Source organism: Pelobates fuscus, chromosome 4 (genome assembly GCF_036172605.1).
Source record: "Pelobates fuscus isolate aPelFus1 chromosome 4, aPelFus1.pri, whole genome shotgun sequence".
Lineage (NCBI taxonomy): Eukaryota > Metazoa > Chordata > Amphibia > Anura > Pelobatidae > Pelobates > Pelobates fuscus.
Genome location: NC_086320.1, coordinates 124271142 through 124293696, shown reverse-complemented (window position 1 = coordinate 124293696; position 22555 = coordinate 124271142). Strand labels below are relative to the sequence as shown.

Sequence of the window (22555 nt, the reverse complement as noted above, 5' to 3'; positions counted from 1 at the left end):
TTAAAACATATTTTATATTAATTCCTAGTATCTCACATTTACTGGTATTTACCTTAAAATTTGATATTTAACTAAACTTTTCTATTTCAATTTTTACTTGCATTACAGATTGGATAGGGTCTGTTAACAAAAGCAAAATATCATCTGCAAAGGCATACACCTTCAGTTCTCCTTCTTGAAATAAATATCCTCTAATAAATTGATTTTTCCTGATGGCCTGTAGAAAAGGTTCCTGGCTAAAACAAAAAGAAAGGAGGATAGGGGGCATCCCTGGCTTGTTCCATTTCCGATAGAAATAAAATTTGAGAACTGTCCATTTACCTTTACACTACCGGCAGGGCCAATATAAAGAGCGTTGACCCACTGTCTAAATCTGCACCCAAACCCCTGTACCTCCAATACAGTAAATAGATAGGACTAGTCCATTCTTTCAAAGACTTTCTCTGTGTCTATGGCCAAAGCGCCAAGGATTTCTTAGAAGATTTTGCACCATGTATAACACTTAATATTTTGGTAGTATTGTCACGTGGTTCTCTTCCTAACACAAAGCCTGCCTGATCAGGGTGTACCAGTCCAGGCAAAAGGGGTTTGAGACGCAGTGCCAGTATTTTTGCATAAAGTTTTAGATCCATATTTATCAGAGAAATTGATCAAAAACTCCCACATAGGAGAGGGTCTTTCTCTTGTTTCGGAATAAATGTAATTGATGTTTGTATCATTGGTGGAGGTATTGTTATCCCAGGGGCTATTGCATTAAAGACCTTTAAAAATATTCTACTAAGTAAGACTGTAAGAATTTATAATAACACATCGTAAAGCCATCATGGCCAGGACTCTTTCCTATTGGGAAGGATTTAATTGCCTTTTCAAACTATCTACTGGTAATAGGAGTGTCCAGAGATTCTAATGATTAAAGGGGAGATTTTCTCTATTATATTTGTGCCATTATATTTTCGTATAGAGTTTTTAGTTTCCGGTGGTCTAAGCAGATTATACAGTTCCTGATAATATAAAAAAAATGCCTGCATTATTGATTATGTTGTCAAATGTTGGTTTTCCATTTCATCTTTTATTTTCGCTATAAAGGAAGAATGGAGCCTATTTTTCAGGGTGCTTGCTAAATATATTTCACACTTATTGCCGTATGAGAAAAAAGATTTACGTGTAAGCTGAATTGCACGCTGTGCCTGTAAATTAAGCAAACTTTGCAGCTCCGTTCTGTATGCTATTAAGCATTGATAAATCTCAGCAGATGGGTTAAACTTATGGGCCAACTCTTTAATTTCTATTTTGGGGTTAACCAGGTGCTCCTTTTTTATACGTGCTCCCCATTTGATTAGAATCCCTCTAATCGCACACTTATGAGCTTCCCAGACCCACAAATCCTGAATATCAGTTGATTTATTATCATCAAAATAAGATGCTATGGTGGTTTTCAATTCATCCTGAACTCTTTGATATTCTAATAGTGACTCATTCAAGTGCCACCTGGGAGACTTAAATTTAAATAAACGGGGCATGGTCCAACCATGTAATGCTCCCAATGCACCCCTAACACACTGTGCACCCCTCACACACCGTGCACCCCTCACACACCGTGCACCCCTCACACACTGTACACCCCTCACACACACTGCACTCCTCACACACACAGTGCACTCCTCACACACACAGTGCACTCCTCACACACACACACAACATGCCTCATACACACTACACCACGTACAAACACTACATCCCTTGTAAACACTCGGGATCCCCTACGCACACTCTGGATCCTCTACACACACACGAGAGATCCCCTATGGAAACACACTACACCCCTCTCTCTCTCACACACACTCTGCACCACACACAAACACAGTGCATCCTTCATACACACTGCATCCATTACACACACACACTGCACCACACACAAACACAGTAGTGCATCCTTCACACACTGCACCCCTCACACACACACACATTATGCCTTATACACACTACACCTCTTACACACACTAGATTCCTTGTAAACACTCTGGATTTCCTTGCTTATCTTGTGGGCTCTTCAGGGGACTATTGTTGGGGGACCCCTTTACCCCCCTATCCTGTACAGTGCTGTCCTCTCCCACTTCTCTCACATGCGTTCCTACCTCACGTAAGAACTTCCTTATGGGCGATTTTGTAGAGATTTGAAGCTGCAATTTTTCAGCACCCACCTGAGGTACAGTAGCAGTGGGAGCGTGTGCATATCAGCTCTCTTTAGCTCTCTCTCGTGTTTCTACTGCATTCCGGTCCTTGCTAACTCCTCCAGGCGTTTGAACGTCTTGGCGTCCCCCTGTTGCGAGTCCGTGTCGGCTCCATCAGTTTCAGGCTCGATCAGTTTCATTAGCTATTGTTGTACAGAAACTAAAACATAGTCAGTGCAGCTGTAATAACACAATGAGACAGATAATTCAGTGCATTTGGAATATGAAATAAGAAGTTGTTGATTGAATCAACAACAACTCAGCTGATTTCAAATTCATGCTTTTTAATAACAACATAATGAGAAATATAAAAAAACTAAATTCATTTTGTGTTTTATAACACTGTTAGCACCCTAAAAAGAGCATAACAAGATCAAATAGTTCAAATAGTTTTAGCATTACACATGTTTGCTCAATTGTATGCAAGGCATTTAAACTCAGTTACTAAAGTTGACACTGTTTTTAGTGATAGATGACTTGTTTCTTCAGATTTCGCCTGGTTCCATTTTTAACTGAGCTGCGAGCTGTCATGGACTGGGTCTGGACTGACACCACCCTCAGCCTTTCCAGCTGGATCTGCGTCGAGGACATCTATGCTCATATATTTATACTGAAATGTTGGCGGGAGTCAGAAAAGGTAAGAATAAGATATATAAATATAAGGGGTGCAGCCTTATAGCAGTAAAGACACAACATAGTGACAATGGGCTTGATTTAACCGAACCTCTAAAAATTCACTTATTTATGTTGAAGTTTTACTCACCATATGCAAAATTGCAATAGCATTTTTTTCTAGGAGTAAGTGATGTGTGAGATAATTATAGCAATTTTTAGCTGTTTAAAGCTGTAACAGCCGACTTTTAAATAAACAAATACATTTAAAAATACATATGTTTTGGTTCTATGAGATCCCAGTATTAAATCTGAGAGAGCATGCCAGCTGTAAAAGCTATACTGAATTTAATGCATACACAAAGATGCTAGAGTTCGAATAGTGTTTTTTTTTTAAATAGATATATTAGAGAATCCTGTGATAAATAGATGTTTTTGTTTCTATTATATATGTGTACCATTTAGTACAATTTATTTGTGTACCATCTTGTGTACAATTTAGGGTATGTATTTTTGGAAATTGGGCAAATGTGTAATACAACATGAAATTTGGAAAACAAATCATATATCAAATGGGCTAACTTAAAAAAATAGACACAGCAGTAGGAGCAAGTTTCATCTTTATGAAAGTTCTTTCACTTATCACATAGGAGCATGTTTCAACTTTACGAGAGTTTTTCACTTATCTTCCCAGTGGTGTGCTATAGGTACATACATTGTGATATTGTCATCATACTTCATTTTGGAACAAGAGTTGGTAATCTATATATATATATCGATCCAAAGAGGGAAGGACAGATCTCATCTTATGGGTGTTTGGCCCATAAGGAAAAATATGTGGTTTATAATAAATAGTGTGATGTACTTTAAGCAAGCCCATCAAACATATATCCAATTCCATTAAAAATCTGTTTAGGAAACAACTTAACACATTGCTCTTGTGTGGTCCCATAGTCCATGAATTATCACTGTTCCCTTCCCTTCACAGAGATATCCCCAGCCTCGAGGTCAGAAGAAAAAGAAAGTGGTGAAATATGGAATGGGAGGCATGATTGTGGTTCTTTTAATTTGCATCGTCTGGTTCCCCTTGCTCTTCATGTCACTAATTAAATCGGTTGCCGGTGTCACTAACAAGCCTTTGGATGTTTCCATTAAAATCACTCTTGGAGGTTATCAGGTAAGATTACTGTACTTGTGCAAATGAGTATAATCTGATATGCAAATCTGATTAGTGAAAGTTTTGTTTATTTACATTTCATTAAAGCCCGTAATTTTTACTGAACATTACATGATAAATATGTATATGAATATATGATGTATGAGTTTCAGTGTTTGCCTTGGAAAGCCAGAACATTGAATATTCTAATTTACATTGTATCATTTGAATAGATAGATATATACTTGTAAAAGATGGATGTATATTTAAAGGGACACTATAGTCATCAAAACTACTTTAGCTTAATGAAGCCGTTTTGGTATATAGATTATGTCCCTGCAGTCTCACAGCTCAATTTGATGCCATTTAGGATTTAAATCACTTTGTTTATACTGACCTGGCCACACAGCTAATTTTCACTTTCTCTGGACAACTCACATAGCAGTTTTGCCACTTTAACAAGTTGTTGTCCTAACATTGGTCCCAAAGGAGTTAATGATTAAGCATTGTAGATGAATGCAGAATACATACATATATTTTATAGAACACTATTGTAATCCACGGACTATGAGAAGAACATTGATTTAAACTCAACACAATACACTAAACAACAAAACCCTGCAAGGTACCCACAAGCTATTCTCCTTAACCACTTAAGGACACATGACAGAAATATTCTGTCATGATTCCCTTTTATTCCAGAAGTTGTGTCCTTAAGGGGTTAAGCCAGGCGACAGAAAAATACTTGCTAAAACACATCTAAAGTTGCAAATGTCACACTTAGATCATTCCATGCCAACCAGTTTATTTTGTCAAATTCCTATAACACTATGCCTGCAGACGTTGGTTTATATTGTCCCAGACATTCATACTAAAAAATCTTATCTGCTCTCAGACCACTATTAGTGTTAATGATACATTATTTTCCGTGTGAATATGTAGTGCTGGAAAATGTACAGGAATTTATAGTATGTTTTTCTCATGCAGCCTATTTTTACCATGAGTGCTCAACAACACCAGCTCCGAGAACTTAACAACAGTGAATTTTCCCATCTTCACAAAGTATTTGAAGGAAATACGGTGAGTGAACATTACTTCCTGTATATTTATTATCCTATCTGCATTCCTTAAATCATATGTTTAAACAATATTTTATTTGAAATCTATGAAGTTTAATATTAGGAACAATAGTGAAATAAAAGACATTATCGTGCATTTCTAACATGTGCTGCATGAATGGTGTTAACTGTCAATATTTCAAGAAAAATGTTTGTACCAATATCTAAGGCAGCTAAACATTGAATACGGTATTTTCCTTGGCCAAACACAGTCTACAAACTTGGATATCAAATTGCCCACTTATTCAATAAATTAACAAAAACGTGCTCACACACATATCTATCTTCTGTCTATCTACCTGCCGTTCTGACTATCTAGCTAAAATTGCTCCATTACGCTGCCAAAGATGGAGTTCTACAAAGGGGTTAAAATTTGTATTTGCAGCTCTTAGCAAAACGCTGCACATACAGACTGCAGACACCATGACTATTTCAAATCACTGAAGTAGTCATAGTGCTTGGAGTAATCCTTTAAATTGCAATTTTTTCAATACTGCCTCTTTTTAAGGCAATGTCTTACAATGGCCACATTTATTCTGTTGTTTTCCAAACTTTGAGTTGGTTCAGTTACTTTTTTATTACTCTGTTGTCCAGTCTTATATAATAAGGGAGTCTAACTATTACATGATGAATCCTTTACAATGATCCTACCCTATATACAGTGCCCTCCACTATTAGGCCACTCTTGGTAAGTTTGAGCAAAGAAGGCTGTGAAAACTGACTTTATTGTTTAATCTTAACTAAACCAAACAGTTTGTCTTATAATCTCTGGCCAAATCTGGACTAAGCCTTTCTGTCTGCAGATTTGATAACAGTTAATTTTATTATATTTGGTAAAATAAACAATCAAACACTTAGGCCAATATATGACAATTACAGTGCATATTTTAAGTGTTAGTGTGTGACTTAAAAAGAAATTAATATAAATTGAGCAGATAGCAAATTGTTTAGTTAGCTTTACAAATTAGGCTTAGACTAATAGGACTCATATTTGTTGACTGAGATAATATTCTTGAGAGTAGACAGAGTGAGGTGCAGAAGTACACCCTGAATTAATAATGAAAAGAAATGATAAATTAAAACACAATTTAAACCAATATTCTATACTGCATGTGGAAGTTGCCAGGCAAACAGCCTCATCCGATTCCCAATCTGCAGGATGGCCGCCAGCCCCATTACATATGCCCAATAATTCGAGCCCCATAATATATGAGAATTTGTCCTGGCACTGCTAAATAATGGAAATATCAACTGGTGACATTTAAGCTAGAAATGCTTTTCTTCAGTGGGGGCTTGTGAATGTGCTATAGAAAGATAGGCATGGTAAGAGCAGAGAGGGACAGAAAGAACCGATAAGCAAAAGCCTGTTAGTAGACAATGATTAACTATTCCAAATCAGAAATCAACATAAAACAAAATGCATGTGGATCTCACTGCATTTAAAGGGACACTATAGTCACCAGACCAACTATAGCTTAATGTAGTTGTTCTGGTAAGTATATTCAGTCCATGCATGCATTTTCATGCAAACACTGCCTTTTTTTAGAAAAAAGACAGTGTTTACATTGCCCCCAATGGACATTTCCAGTGGCCACTGTGGTGTTTTCCCAAACTATATAAATGATATACGCGTACACATATAAACTCTGGTCTATCCACTTTAACAAATAATTCTTCAGAGACAAAACAACAACAAGATACAAATAATGACACACAATCTAACTAACTAAAGCAATAACAACAACCACAATCTAACTAACTAACTAACTAACTAACAATAACAACTAAAGCTTATAAAGTCACCAGATCACCATGATAAAAATTAGCCCATGTCTGCTCACATGTCTGCTCAGTAGCACAGCCAAGAAGAAACAGAGAGGAATGGAGATAGGGGGAAGAGGTTATCTCTTTCCTGACTTGTAAAGGTATTGAATTACCTAATTACCATATCGAAGGGTAAGAAAGAAATACATGAGCTTGGTCACATGACCCCTAGTCATTATATTAGTTTTGAATAAAAAATGTCAGCGCTATATACGGTAGCCTTACAATGAGGCAACCTATAGAAAATGTGCAAAAAATCAGATCTCTGTGAATTAGTGATATGCATATAAGAACACTTAAATCCCACAGTAAGTTAGACTTGTGCACAAAAATTAATTAAAAGAAAAACTTGCTTAAGAGTCCATACAGTCCATACAGTCTTATAAGAGAGTCTTGAGGGGGTTAATCTTGTATTGTAGTAGGAGATACACTGTAGCTTTTTTCGTGGATAATACCTTCAAAGGATACAAAAGAGAGCTTGCATAGTGTAAAACCGTATTTAATAAGTAAAAAGATACCCTTCCCCCCAAATGGAACCCTAACGTTAGCAAGTAGTGATACTTGTTTCCAAGATATCACAAAAATCACTTTGTATAGTCAGAGGCTGTGTAGCCGTTTACCGTCCGCTGCTCTCAGCAGTATTCAAAATTCCCGCCCGATCTCAGCGCTGATACGGTGGGTTCTAGCCTGCAGGATGCGAGCATCAGCGTGTGGTCGATTCTGAGCCGGCTGTAAACATCAGACCTCTGCACCCAATAGCACTTCAACGCGTTTCGCCCGCTTAGCCGGGCTTTTTCAAGATAGTGTATCGGCTGAACAGGACATCTTTAAATACATTTCCATCTGATCAACTAATAATAAACTGCTGATCGTTTTATAGTTTTTAACACGTAAAGTACAGAGGATAAATAAAATCATGTCCTTCTTAAACATAAAAGTATATAAAATACCAGTGTCTAATATAAATTATCAAATGCAGAAAAAACATTTTGGAGAAAACATTATAGTACATAGGTTGTATTCCTGCAGAGAAAAATAAAATACTTTATAGAACAAGAGATAGGTGGTATATTCCATATATACATTGTGCAGTTAATTATAATAACTTTTAGACTTCCCTCATTTCTATCCAGTTAATGGAGAGGGCACAGTTAAAAATAAAGTGAGGAGAAAAGAGAGATAATAATAATGATAAAAATCATCATCAGTCGTTGAGTAAAGATAAATGAAAAAATATAAATGAAAAAATATATCTGAAGATGTTATCCAAAAATAGAATAGAAAAATATATATAATTTTGACAATGCAATTGTCGGGGCCTCACCAGCAGACCCGCGCAACACTGGAAATAAGGTAAGGTTTTTTTTGCCTTCTAAGTGGGATACGGGGGGGGGGGGGGGGAGGAATGCCACCTAAATGGTGGTTTTAACACTATAGCATCAGGAATACATGTTTGTGTTCCTGACCCTATAGTGTTCCTTTAACTATGAACAGAAGACTGTATAACATGAGGATGGAAAAAGAGCAGGAAACCCACAGATCTAAAAAAAAACTACTTGTTATTGAGGGAGATATTGACGACAATTTTGTCGCAGCACTGTTGCTATGCAGTCTTCCAGTTATATAGTGCCCTCAAAATGTCCTAAAGGTTAGACCTCAGTCAGAACGTACAGTAAGGATTAATGCTGGGCTGTGGTTTCTCTTAGATGTTTCCACTTTGCAATAGTAGCACTTACAGTTGACTGAGATAGGTTAAGACATTTCTTTAGGTCAGACATTTCTCAAACTGATTTGTGGCAATGGTGGCATCCTATGATTGTGCACCATTTAAAGTTACTGAGCCCTTGTACCGCCAATGTTTGAAATAATTCATAAATGAGGTGCTGGAAAATCTTTAAAAAGTTATAGATGTCACCACCAACAATACCAATAAAAAAACCTGGAATAATCAGCCATGGGAATTTTTGGTGAATACAAGAGTCAAGAATCAGTGAATAAGATGTTGAACATCAAAGTACTGTACAATATGTTCCTGGACAAAATGGATCAACATAAAGGAAAAACATAGTCTGATGGAGATGATAAGATGCTAACTTGCAAAACAGGCTACCATTAGATGCCCTAGCCAGTAGCCAAAAAGGACTTTGCATTCACATATGTATGTCACGGTCTGCACTAATTAATTATTCATCATATTTATATTATATTTGAATGCCATGCTATTTATAAATTTATAAATTTGGATGTGTTGGGTTAAATGTCTCTGATGTGTCAAAAGGCACAAAACATGTTTTGAGACAGTGCTCCCTCTGTTCTAGCCGCATTTTGTTTTTAAGAAATAGAGGTATGCCATATTTTTCTCTACTTTCCATGTGGATTGAAGCATTTTCTTCAAGTGAAATCCAGTTTCCTAATTTCCAGCACTGTTAAAGACTTTCTGGAAAACCCCTTACTAATTGTGGAATGGATTTATGACAAGTGTAGGTTGGATCATGATCAAGAAAAATGATTGGATGTGAATAAATATAATACTAATAAAAGATCACAATCCATGGATCAGTTCAAACGACAGAAGGGATACCACCCTTTATATTTCCATGTGCTGCTAGAACATGGGGAATTCTGTAATCATTATCCTGGGAAGTTGTTGAGAATCACCTAACCTAGAAGCCAGCAAATGGAAAAATAACCCAACAAACAAGGTGAAATCACTTCATAAAATGTGCGCAATCTCAAAGATGTCTCTTGGTTGCAAAGCTATTGTGAGTGAACAAACTTTTTAAGTCTAATGCAGTTGGTAAATATAGAAGAGACTGATTCATGTATAATGATGGACTTGATATTAAAAAGGAATGTTGGAAAAGTAAAATCATTTAATATACTTGGCAGTTTGGACAGTACATTAAGGAGTAGTCAGTGTATATAATTAATGAAGTACAGTTTGTCCTTCTTTCCTATATCTATATGATTCTAATTTCGACAGTCATCTTTTTTTGTTTTTTAATATAATGGCTGTTTTCTTTTTTTTTTATTTTACCTGTACAGTTAAATTTCATGCACTAAATTGAATCTTGCTAACATTTTTTAGAAAGTAAAACTAAAATCTTACAATATATGATTTTCAGGTTTAACACTAGAATTTTCCTTTAGTGCACTGTAGTACAATATTATGTGAACTGTTAGTCTTATTGAGAGCACATGCATGGAAATGTAATCTTTATTTATAAACATATATTGAATACCTAGCTTACCATCAGTACAGTGGTTTCTTCTGTGTCCACAGTACCGTAAAGTTATGTAATTCTGAATTTCGATGACTTCATATATAATGAAAAATGTTTGTGCACAGGTTTTCTGAACATTATTTTAGATATAAATGCATAGTTAAATCATTAAGAAATGAAAATGAATTTCAAGAGAAGATTTTTTTTTCAAGACAAATTGGAAATGTAATCAGCAAATGTATTTTGTACTTTTTATGGATCAGCAGAATCACTAGTAAAGCAAAGTATCTAGATCAGTATAAGGACGTATTTAATAATTTTCACTGTCCAACTAGTCAATGTGTATGACTGGTGCTATTTAGAGCAAAGATTCAATTTTTTTTTTAAATATTGCATTGCAGTGGGATCCCCTAAGAAACAATTTCTCGCTAGATGTTAATGCTTTTAGCCATCACATTTTAGGGACGATGTGGCTCATAATTGCCATCATTTTCTTTGAAACATATGAATTAGAGAATAAATAGTATGTGCTCGTAAGCTCTTCCAATATGATTGTCAGCAATCAAGGAATGTCTCTTATGCCTTTGACATAGGTTTACTTAGCGCTGGAATAAGGAGGGCATGAAAGACCTTATATTATTAAACCAATATAATTACAACTATTTACATAAAAGTTGACAATGGAGCATAAATAAAGTTTATTGATACATACAATGATACAATAAGAGTCCTCACTTAAGGGGAATCTTACACTTTTCTTGAATTTCCACTACTGGCTAAAACTTTGAAAGCAATATTTACCTTTTGTCATGAGATGCTCCGTTTTCTTTGAAATTTATATTTAGCATTTAGCAGATGACATTGTAATCCAGTTTAAACAAGGAAAAGCCAGAATAAAATGGCAAATAAGGAGGAAAAATAGAAACATTGTTTTATTTCTCCTTTTCCCTAGATGCTGACTGTCGTGTGCAAAGGACAGACATTATAACAATGATGGACAGGAAGTTAAGATGTAGACACCCACTTGCAGATTATAACATTGTGTGTTTCTACATTTTATGTTAATTTTCACATCTCACAAATGTATATGTGTTAAATATTGGGATATATAAAGATTATATTAAAAAAAATCATAGGAAGTGACCGTCATTCTTAAATCAATTCTGATAACTAGAGTCCACACAATAGCCTCTTAACCTTTAGGATAATATTACTGGTTATTATTGCACAGCTATTTTGTTTATGATCATGTCTAGTTATCAACAAACTGTGCAGTGATGTTTATTTTATTCATTGCCTTTTGTTTCCAGCCTGCCCTACAATTTCTGGAAGCATATGGAAAAGAAGATCTCACCTTGGCGCAACTGGAAGGAAATTCAAATTCTTTGTGGACTATCAGCCCCCCAAGCAGGAATATGATGATACAAGGATTAGAGAATTTGGCCTTTGATTTCACATTGGTTATCTCTTGGGCCATTCAGAGGTAAGGGCAGTCTATATGCATAAATATGATGGGATTAATATATATATATATAGAAAGAGAGAGAGAGACAGAGACAAACACAATTTCGACTGCTATTATTTGCACTGGGAAAGACACATTCACATTAATGTTCATTGTATTCCATAAAGAATAAGACATTATCTATGGAAATGTTAATTCTAGCTGCTGAAATATAGCATTACACATTTTGGAGGGTTTGCTTTAACCTTTTTACTCTTGACCCCTTATCATTAAATGTGTGATATGTAGCTAGTTCACAGACTGATCTGTGTGCTGTTTCTGGATAACTAAAACATGAAAATAATATAAATGTCCATTTTAATATATTATTTACTGAAGTATTATGGGGATAGAAAACAGAGCTTGCAAAGTGTCCATTTTCTTGCCATAATGCCCATATGTACTAAGTAGAGTTAATACAGTTGCCATGTTAAAGATAAACATGCATACTACACCAAGCATTGCAACCTATTATTGCAGCATATGTGATAAACACTACAGTGCGTTTAGAGAATGTCCTCTCCTTTTCCTGACTTACACAGTGCAGCCCAATATACACCCTACCATTACTGTGTGGTGAATGATTTGGTCTGTTTGTTTCTCCAGAAAGTGGACATCTGTTTTGGAAAGGATAAAAAATAAATGAAAGTGAAGATAAGGGGGAATTACTTTAATACATTTTGTGTTTCATTGGTATCTACATATGGTAGCATATTAAGCAACACAAAATGTACATAAAGTAATGTTATTTATCAAATCTTTAAGGTATGTGGTAAAGTTAAAGAGGAACACTGTAAAGTAATGGTTGGGTGGAATATTTTGTGCAAGAAAGTGCGTACATTGATTAATCAAGCTGTTGTTTAGACACCAGGAAATCCTTTTCTTCTCTTATGCAAATGTGGAATGTACCGTGGAGGGAATATATGCCAAACCATTTTAAATGTAATTGCATATCTTAAAATATGCCACCAAATATTGATTAAGGTTAGACATTGTCTAAAAATCGGAATACATTCAGCACAATATTGCTGCTGAGATAAATGTTCTGGGTTTTTTTGTTTGTATTTTTTGTACACGTACAAAGGTTGCATGGCCTCTTAGACTTAGTGTGGACACAATTTCAAATTCAACCCAAATAGTCTAATCCACTGCCATATTACCTAATGTGAGTGGTTTGCAAAACCAATTTTGAGGGCTTTATTTTGTGTTTCCATGGTGGTATGTCCAGTTACAATAACCTCATGGAGAGTTAGAAAGTGGCAGTGATTGTTGGACTGCAAGGAGTAAGTTGGTGATAAGCAGAGAAGTCCATCCAGCTCCAGGTGATTGACAGACTATTAGTGCATAAAAGAGAATGTGTCTAAACTTCAGCTTCAACATGGCCTGTACCCACTTTTAAAGTGTCATGTAAACTGTGTGATAGCTGATGAGGTCACGCACAGTTACATACACAGAGATGATTATAAGGTCAATATAGTGCTCCAGACAGAAAGACAGAAGAAAAGCATTAAATAACCGAGAAAAGTAAATCTCAATTTATAATTTTTGCACCCAGCGTTTTATTTTACAAGGTGTGTGTCCTTTCAGAAATCTACTATTCAATGTTAAATTTATAGGGATTTTCAATGTGATTTGCTGGCACTTGAACTTGTAATCTTTTGTTGATATTGATTGAATGTGCTATATATATTGATTTGGTCATATAACAAACATTTCCATTTGATTTCTTTTCATGCATCTCTTAGAAATATGAGTCTCGGAGCTAAAGCTGAAATAACTGCTGAAAAACACACAGTCACATTGCCAAATGATACTCGACTACAACTTGCCAACATGATGAAAACAACAAATTCATCAACTCCAGTGTAAGTGCATTAGTAACTTGCATCATTGTGCAAAAACATCCATCTTCTCTTTAGTAAACATATGCCCATGCTTTAAAAGTGTGATAAATGTATAGTGTTTATCCTCAAACTATTCTATATTTTTACAAAAAAAATATTTTTATAAAAACGTTTCCATCACTCTGGATAAGTGTAATTTTTGAACCCCAGCTTAGGGTATCAGAGACAGGTGTTGGCACAAGTGTTTTGAAGACGCAGTGAATGTAATTGTATTTATACCTATGTCTGCTGCACACTCCTGCATTATTTTTTACTCGAGTAATCAGAAATGGAACATTCACTGGCTCAGCCTGACAATTTATTGTTAAAGATTATTTTACCGACTGCTACTGGTGACCTTGAAAGCATCCACTCAATATTTTCCACTGTACACTGTGAGTGAGCATATTTTACAGAAGGCATCATGAAACTGGGTCTTTGATTATTTAATGACCTGTTTTGTTGTTTTTAATTATTTTATTGTAATTCTAGACAACTAAAAGAAATCTATCCATGGTACATCAAAGCACCAAGTGACTCTACAGCAAAACCCATTTTACAGCTTCTAAAAGGTATGTAAAGTTTTTAGAAAATAGATTATTCGCATGGTACCAATACTGTTATTTCACCTCTCCATAAAGGATTGGCAAATTAGAATGTAACCTTTTAGTATTATTGCTCGTTTATTGTTTTGTTTTTTTCACAGGTCAACATTTTGTAAACCTTACTGTCTCACTAAAAAGAGAAAATTCCAAAGAGGGCACTCAAGAGTACTGGGTTGTTAATCAAACAGAAAAGAAGTTCAGTAATAAAAATGGGATACAACTATTCGTATTCAGTGACAAAGTTAGCCCTCCAAGTCTTGGATTTCTGGCTGGCTATGGGTATGCTAAATTTTATTTATTATTTGTTTTCACTTTATAGAGTGTTATGCCCATGTTCTTCTTCAGTTAGATTTTCAGTTGTATTAGCTAATAGTATGCGTTTTTTTACAACAAAATTACAGTAAGCAAGTATATTTTTTTAAAAAAAGTCTGGGGTATACTCCTAGAGGACAGCACTTAGCTCTAAGAGTTTGAAGTCAGCTTCACAAGGGAATTGTTTTATACAGTTATTTCTACCTTCCTGCGCTTCCTGATTTATTTATTTTTGCTGCAAAATTGCATAGGCTGTCTTTTATTGTTGTTTTTTTAAGCATCTCTGTCACTATCTGTCCCATTTTGTATGTCCTCCTAAAGATAAAAAAAAAATAATTGCAACATTATTGGAACAGAGGGCTGCTTTAGCCAGCAATGTGAGCTGTGTGAAATTGGCACCCAATATTTGAAAAAGATAAATAAAAAATAATTTTATTTTTTTTTGCTCATCTACATCACAAAAATGAACGTTAGTACAGCTTTGGTTTCGGAGATATTGCGCATTAAATTTGCTCAAACAATGGCCACTTTCTCCCTGTGTTCTTACATAAATTTTTTTATTTTATTCAAAGTTTATTAAGTTGATAAGTACATACAATGAAAAAATGCAATCTAACTGAGAATGCATAGTTATCAGAAAGCAATATAACCAAAGGGTAATACATGACAAGAAAGATTACATAATCATTGAAGAGATACAACCATATGGAGAGTACTACACTGTTGTATAACAGCATCATCTAACAGAGTAACGCTAGGCTTTTTGTTGCCAAACATACAAGACAATGGTAAAATAGTCGGTTTAGTATGTGAAAGGGAGGTCTGGATACCCAAGGGGCATACAGGGTGGATGTGGTATTGTGCAGCTTAAGGCCGGCATTTATACCAGTAGTGCGTTGCACCCATGGGGCAGCGTAAGGTTGCGTAATGAGAACTTGCTGGTCACTATGTCCCTAAGCCTGTGTTTTAGTCATTGAAAGGTACAGCAAGTATCCGGCTGGACAATTATGTTGCTATTGGAGACCCTTAGGTGATTTAGTTATACCCTTTGCATTTCCAGGTGCTTTGCAGTCCCAGGTGCGAGTTTAGGTGTAATGGTGTTTGGTGGTCCACTCTCACTCGGGAGAGAGATTGTGTATGTGGGCGCCTTAGAGAGTGTGCGGCACATTCGAGATATGTAGGTGATGTATAAGGTAGAAGGAAGGACACATAGGTCCTCTAAGAAAGAGGGGGGGGAAGGGAGAAGAAAAGGGGCAGAGGGGGAGTACAAGGTCAGAAAAGAGGGTAATTACAGAGGTGGGAAAAACAGGTATGTAAGGTATAGGTGAAGACGGAGAAGATGTTAGGCGAGGGGAGAAGAGGAGAAGCGGGGAGGCCAGACCTCAGATCCCATTCCGCCCCCCCCACCACCAGGTCAGCCGCCACACTCCTCGGCCTCTGGTTGGGCTATGTCCTTCCTATCTGACGAGACTCTCAGTGTAGTGTCCATGAATCCATGATGCTATTGTGGTGTTGTTGAGGGACCCACTTCAGCTACCGGCTGGTCCATGTAGCCCCCTGTTCTTCACCACTGCTTATGGGTTTCCGGTGCTGGTAGTGGAAGACAACCAGTTGAGCCAGTGGTACCAGGTGCGCTTCCTATATTTAAATTCTTTATTTTTGTAGTGCACGAAAATAAGACAGGTAAGCTTGAGGTGCCCCAAAAGCAATCCTCAGGGATTTCCCACGCTTAACATGCGGGGTATACGATTAACTGGCACAATTTTTTTTGTTTTATCAGGCTTAATTAATGTAACGTTAAAGCAACAGTCGAAATGTAAATATATTATACAAACAGGCTTGGTTCATGTGTGAATTATGTGAGAATCAACATAGATAGTACAGGTAGTGTAATACAACGCTAGTGACAACAGTTAGCTAGTACATATGTACCTGTGGAAGTTAGACAATTCGCTTATATGTTATAACCTGCTAGGGTAGCGTCGCTTATACGCTTCCTATATTTAAACATTTGTATGACTCTAAATAAGGACTGACATCCCTTACTTAGATATTTAGGTGAGGCATAGCTGCATATGTTCCATGGCAGGAATTAAACTTGAAGAACTTGAGTACCGATCTAACTAAGTGTTTCTTGAACTTATCTTTGACTACCTGACACTCTTCCATACCAGTATCTATATGTGTTAGGTATGTGATCAATTCATCTAGGTTGCTAGGTAAATCCTAGGCTTTTTTTCCAAATTCATTACTCTGTCAGACTATTCATGAATGGAGCTACCAGGATGTTCATGTTAAACTTAATTTCAGATGCATTATACATTCTATAGCTGATATCCTAGACATATTTTAATGTGTAGATTTGATATGGCTGTGGAAGTAGAGCAACCTGTTGGACTGAGAACTCTGTACAAGGCTTGATTGATATAAAGATGGATGATTTTAACTAAGAATTATATTTTTGTGGGGGGGAAGACTTTGCATGGCTGAGTAGCTCCATGTGTTCGAAGTCTATTGTGACTAAAATTAAGCACCTGCCAGGTTAAATAGGATATCAACGGACAAACATTACCTCTCTGGTCTCACGATGGTCCCACATAGGCTTCTAGAAGCCATTACTTGTTAAAAACAGTAAGAAAGATCGCCTATGATCTACTCAAGATGGCGACGGACAAGCACAATCTCCTTCTCACTCCTTTGATGCAGGCTCAGAGGATGAAATTCAATTGACTTCATTAAACGTGCACCTTTGTTGCAAAAGACACTTTTGGATTTGCTCCAAATGCTCCGCTCAACACTAAAAGACGATTTATATTTGATTTTTTCATTTCACAAAGTCCACTTTGGCTTGAATTGGAAAATTCACACATATGTCCCCATTCATTTCTTTCATTGCTGTGGCTGCAAAGCACTTGTGGCCCCCAGGTATTACACTCATGACCACAACTTTAGTTTCCATTAATAAATCGATGACATGGCTCCTAAATTCTAAGGCCATGCCCCAAGATTGTCAGTTGCACCGTTGAAGTGCTTACAGTATTATACATCTGACCTAACCCTCAAACATTGGGTAACAAGGATCTCACAGCTCAAGGTATCAGGTTGATTTAGACTGTTTTCAAACATGAAGGTCTTATAGAACGTTCCTTGTAGAGAAAGTTGTACTTTTATGCGAATTAAGGCTATTCTTCTGAACAAAAGAGTTAACAAATTTTATAGCAAAAATCTTAATAAATTTGAACGTGCATGTATTGGGAACAAATGTTCTCAGAGGTCTCTGTCATTTTGTTATGCACTATTGGGGGACCTTGCTATACCATCAAACACAAATATATGTCTCAACGTGAGAAGGAACTGAATGTGCAGTTTACTCCTGCTCAATAGACCAACGCAGTCTCTCAGATAAAGGGTAACCTTTGGTATTGTGGACTACATCTCCCATAATGCTACCGTGTTTCTCCGAAAATAAGACCGGGTCTTATATTAATTTTAGTCACAAAAAACACACTAGGGCTTATTTTCAGGGTAGGGCTTATTTATTTACGGTACCGGTATGTACATTGAACCCCCCCTTTAATTAATCCACCCCCCCTTTAATTAATCCACCCCCCTCTAATTAATCCACCCTCCTTTAATAAATCCACCCCCTCTAATTAATCCACCCCCTTTAATAAATCCACCCCCTCTAATTAATCCACCCCTCCTTTAATTAATCCACCCCCTCTAATTAATCCACCCCCCTCTAATTAATCCACCCCTCTAATTAATCCACCCCCCTTTAATAAATCCACCCCCTCTAATTAATCCACCACCCCTTTAATTAATCCACCACCCCTTTAATTAATCCACCCCCCCCTTTAATTAATCCACCCCCCCTTTAATTAATTCACCCCCCCTTTAATTAATTCACCCCCCTTTAATTAATTAAGTCCCAGACATAAAATACCGGTATCTACTCACAGTTCAAAGAGTCCAACCACTGGGTGCCTCACCGCCCGGAATGGATCCTTCCGCTGAAGATCCGTGAAGGCAGACTGACGGCGCTGCGCACGTCATCATCACGCTGTGCACGTCGTCATCACGCTGCGCGATGCCGCGGCCCGCAACGCTCCTCCCCCTCCTCCCCATAGAAGAAGGAAGTCCCGCCGGGCCGCAAAGGTAAAATGCCTAGGTCTTATTTTCGGGGTAGGGCTTATATTGCAGCCCACCCCGAAAATTCAGCTAGGGCTTATTTTCGGGGTAGGTCTTATTTTCGGGGAAACACGGTATTACAGCCATAATGCTGACAAAGCATCAACAGAGATGTAGTCCACAAGATCTGGATTGCCGATGGTTGCCTATCCTTGGCATATACCATATTGAATCGTATAGAAAAGTACTTAAGAGATGGTGTTTGACGCTTCAACAACTGGCACACATATACCCAATTGCATTACCAATATGTTGGCAATGCAGTACAGAGATTGGGTCTCTTAGATACATATTTGGCACTGTTTGAAGATGGGTATCTACTGGTCCCAAATTCAGAACTTAATAACTGTTTTGTACGGACAAACAAATCCCCAAACTACTTATTTGAAAATTTAAAACATGGGGTCAAAAAACAATTAAATGTTTGCCATTCTCCCATTAGTGATTTGTCCATGCCAAGTTTGTAAAGTAGACTATTTGGGGTTTTTCAGTAGGAAAGGACAGCGGTCAAAGCTCAAAGGATAGCTACCTGGTTCTGGAATTGATGGCACTTAATTTAACTACCTCCATAACAAGTAGGTGTAGTGAGTCAGAATAAGGGGATTCTACTAGTACCTAGCTCAGAGGAATTAGGAGCAACTGTATCAGTTGCACCTTCTGCTTGGTAAAGGTTTAGTAAACTGGTCCATCCTGTAGTCCAATTCATCTCTTCAGTCTCAAAAAGCTAGTTGCTGACCTATAATTGCAGAATCCACTTGCTCTTTCTGGACACATATGAGACCTAATTTGTAATGTATAGGTCAGTATCCTACCAAAGGAGAAACAGTTAGTAATAATATAGCAGGCATATTACTGATCGTTGGGATGACTGGGCTTAATACTAAGCCAATGAGAGAAAAAAATAAATAGGTAAAAAAATAAATTAAAAAAAAACGTCAGGGCAACCAGAATGAACCACATTAAACTTGAAGATACCAAGGCCTTGATTTAATAAGAGCCAATGATCTTTAGCTGTATTTTTTTTTTTTTTTTTGGCTTCCACTAAGCTTTTTTGTTTGTTAAATAAGTCATGGCATGGACATGTCATGTGCAGTTGCTGTTCGTCTGATGTTGTATTTACCTGATTTTAAGACTTGCTAAGGAACAGGTAATTGTTATTATGTCCTGAAATGTAAAACCATTGAGTTCTAAGAGGGTATTTTTTATTTTTTCCCATGACTGTATAGACATAAATATAACAAAAAAAATAATTTCAAAATGACATAAAAACAATGCTGTTATATATAGTATACTATTATAAACTGACGTGCTTTGCTCTGTTTCTATCCATTTACTGACAGAGAAAGCACCATTGTACATTTTTAAAAAGATTTTTTTTTGGGAATAGACCTGGCTTCTTAGCCTATTCACAGGCGTCCCAACAGTCCCAATTTCCACAAGACAGTCCTTATTTCAGGGTCCCAATTTTGTTTCCTGGAACAATGCCAATGTTATGTACTCATTTCATTTTTAATGTTCGAGTCTAATAACATGTTTATTTTTTGTTACAGAATAATGGGACTCTATGCGTCTGTGGTACTGGTAATAGGAAAGTTTGTGCGTGAGTTTTTCAGTGGAATATCTCACTCCATCATGTTTGAAGAACTACCAAATGTAGACCGAATCCTGAAATTATGCACAGATATTTTTCTAGTAAGAGAAACTGGCGAACTGGAACTGGAAGAAGACCTGTATGCCAAATTAATATTCCTATACCGGTCACCAGAAACTATGATCAAATGGACAAGAGAAAAAAATAAATGATTTCCACAAACTAAATAAATAATTCAGTCGACTCCTACTGAATTCTTATAAAAGCACAATATTATCATGACTCTTAAAAGAGTTTGGACTTTTTCAATGAAGTAGCAGTGTTTTCGCTCCATACGATCACATTATATGCATCTCACCATTCCTCTGGAATTGAAGGAGGGTGCTGCAAGACTGTATTTTATTTTTATTTTATTATTTTATTTGGATCTGAATCCACCAAGGTCACTGTAACTTTTTTTGAAAGACTTATTGTCTTGTCAGTACCGCATGGCCTATGGGAAAACAATACACATAAACTCAACGGAATTGAATTAAAGACGAGACTGTATGAGTTCTTCTCCTGAACTAACATCTCTTCAAATGTGCAATATGCTGCTTAATTGTGTCCTCAAACCTTGAAATGATATGGCATCCTCGTGTTTAGAATTGGTGCAGCAAATGGGTTCAACTGATTGTAAACTTCTTGTCATAGATAAAAAAAAAAAAGCAGATTATTTATGCATTAGACCCTACTACTGGCCATACAAATGTTAAAAAGTACACCAAAAATGACAATCTTGTTAACTGCCTTATTTTTATTTGTACAGTCCAAAAAAGAAAAAAAAATCCCATCAATCATAATGGACTTTTTCTCAGGAAAATTCACCATGAAGAATAGAATAAAAATATCACATAGGTAGTGCTTAAGGCCATTTACCATTACTATGTCTCTAAATTGGATAAATGACCCCGTAAGAACTGGCTAAAATGCATGTCTTCATAGGTCTCCTTTCTGTCTTTCTAGAAATTTGACATTTTGCTTCCAATTTTTAAAATGTTAAAAAATTAAATGTTTACATGACATATTCATAAAACTTTTTACTACATCTAAGACAGCTTTTTAGGTTCTAAGTTATTGATCACTGTACACTGTAGTTTATCAGCACTTTTGAAGAAAATATGGTCTTTCTTAATTTATTACAGTAATAAAAGAACACTCAAGCTATTCATTTTTAAACATTGTAATGTTAAAGAAATAAAATAGTAAGAAATAAGGAAGGAGTAGTAAGACGAATGGGCTACAAAGAGGCATAGCGTATATGCAAAGATTATACAATGCAGAGGTAACGAAGAAGCAGACAGTCCTTTTTCCAAAGTATCTTTTTTTTCTGATGCCTTTTCTTGCTTATATTAAATATAACGATATTTGTTATTTCATTACTTTTCACCGTAAAATGGAAAAGAAATGCTACGTGAACACACCTGCTGTTTTAATGAAGGGCTACTTAATAAGGAAGATGATTTTATAAGACAAGACAAGCAAGTGCTGTGAAAATGCCATGCTGCCCATGTTGTCTTGTAGGTATCTGTAGATAGACAATACTGTTGATGGCTAACCTTGTAAATTAAATGGTTATGAACTACATTAAGGCAGGCTGAGCATCATGGATAATGTTGCAGACAAAGGCTATAGGCTGTGACTAGACTATAGCAATGACATGTATTGAATAATACAAAAGTGACAGATCATCTAAAAAAAAATATGCGTAATGCAGAGTAAAACAATGCAGTGTCTTATAGTAGGGACCTTTTTAAAATTGGTGACTTACTAAGAAGACAAACGTGTTATAGAATCATATAGGGGTTCTCTACAATTTATCAATGTACTGTAAATGTCCTCATGAAAACTCTATATAAAGCACTGTTTGATTTAACCAGTGTAAAATACAAAAAAAAAAATATTTTACAGTTAAACCACATGCTAGTATGGGATATTTCTTAATGAAAATGGGCATTTCAATAAACATTCTATGCTTTTTTTCAGTTGTTTTGCTAAATAAGAATTCTATTGAAGATGTCTTAACCACTAAAATGTAACCAATATGGTTATTATATTGTAACAAAAAAGCAAAAAAAAAAAAAAAAAAGAAAAGTAAAACAACTCTGTGCTGCTTTCTTAAAGCAAGTATCTTTCTCTGCTTAATAATGCAAGAAAAAAAAATACGTTTTCCTTTCTTGAAATCCTATTTGCATGATTAGACAGTGGATGCTCTGGTCAGATAACTGCTTGGAACCTTTAACTGACAATGGATGAAGTTAGTAG

General features: G+C 36.2%; 1 protein-coding gene across 1 annotated transcript in view; it reads left to right on the top strand.

Annotated features, from left to right (window-relative positions):
• PIEZO2 (piezo type mechanosensitive ion channel component 2) overlaps positions 1 to 22016 on the top strand; it is a 409694-nt gene extending 387678 nt beyond the window's left edge. Inside the window, exons 48-55 of the mRNA XM_063451573.1 lie at positions 2721 to 2868; positions 3832 to 4020; positions 4987 to 5079; positions 11476 to 11648; positions 13415 to 13534; positions 14045 to 14124; positions 14259 to 14436; positions 20211 to 22016. Of these exons, the coding sequence (XP_063307643.1) occupies positions 2721 to 2868; positions 3832 to 4020; positions 4987 to 5079; positions 11476 to 11648; positions 13415 to 13534; positions 14045 to 14124; positions 14259 to 14436; positions 20211 to 20463 (1234 nt within the window). The 3' untranslated portion in view covers positions 20464 to 22016. The remainder of the gene's footprint in view (positions 1 to 2720; positions 2869 to 3831; positions 4021 to 4986; positions 5080 to 11475; positions 11649 to 13414; positions 13535 to 14044; positions 14125 to 14258; positions 14437 to 20210) is intronic.
• Positions 22017 to 22555: the final 539 nt, after the last annotated feature.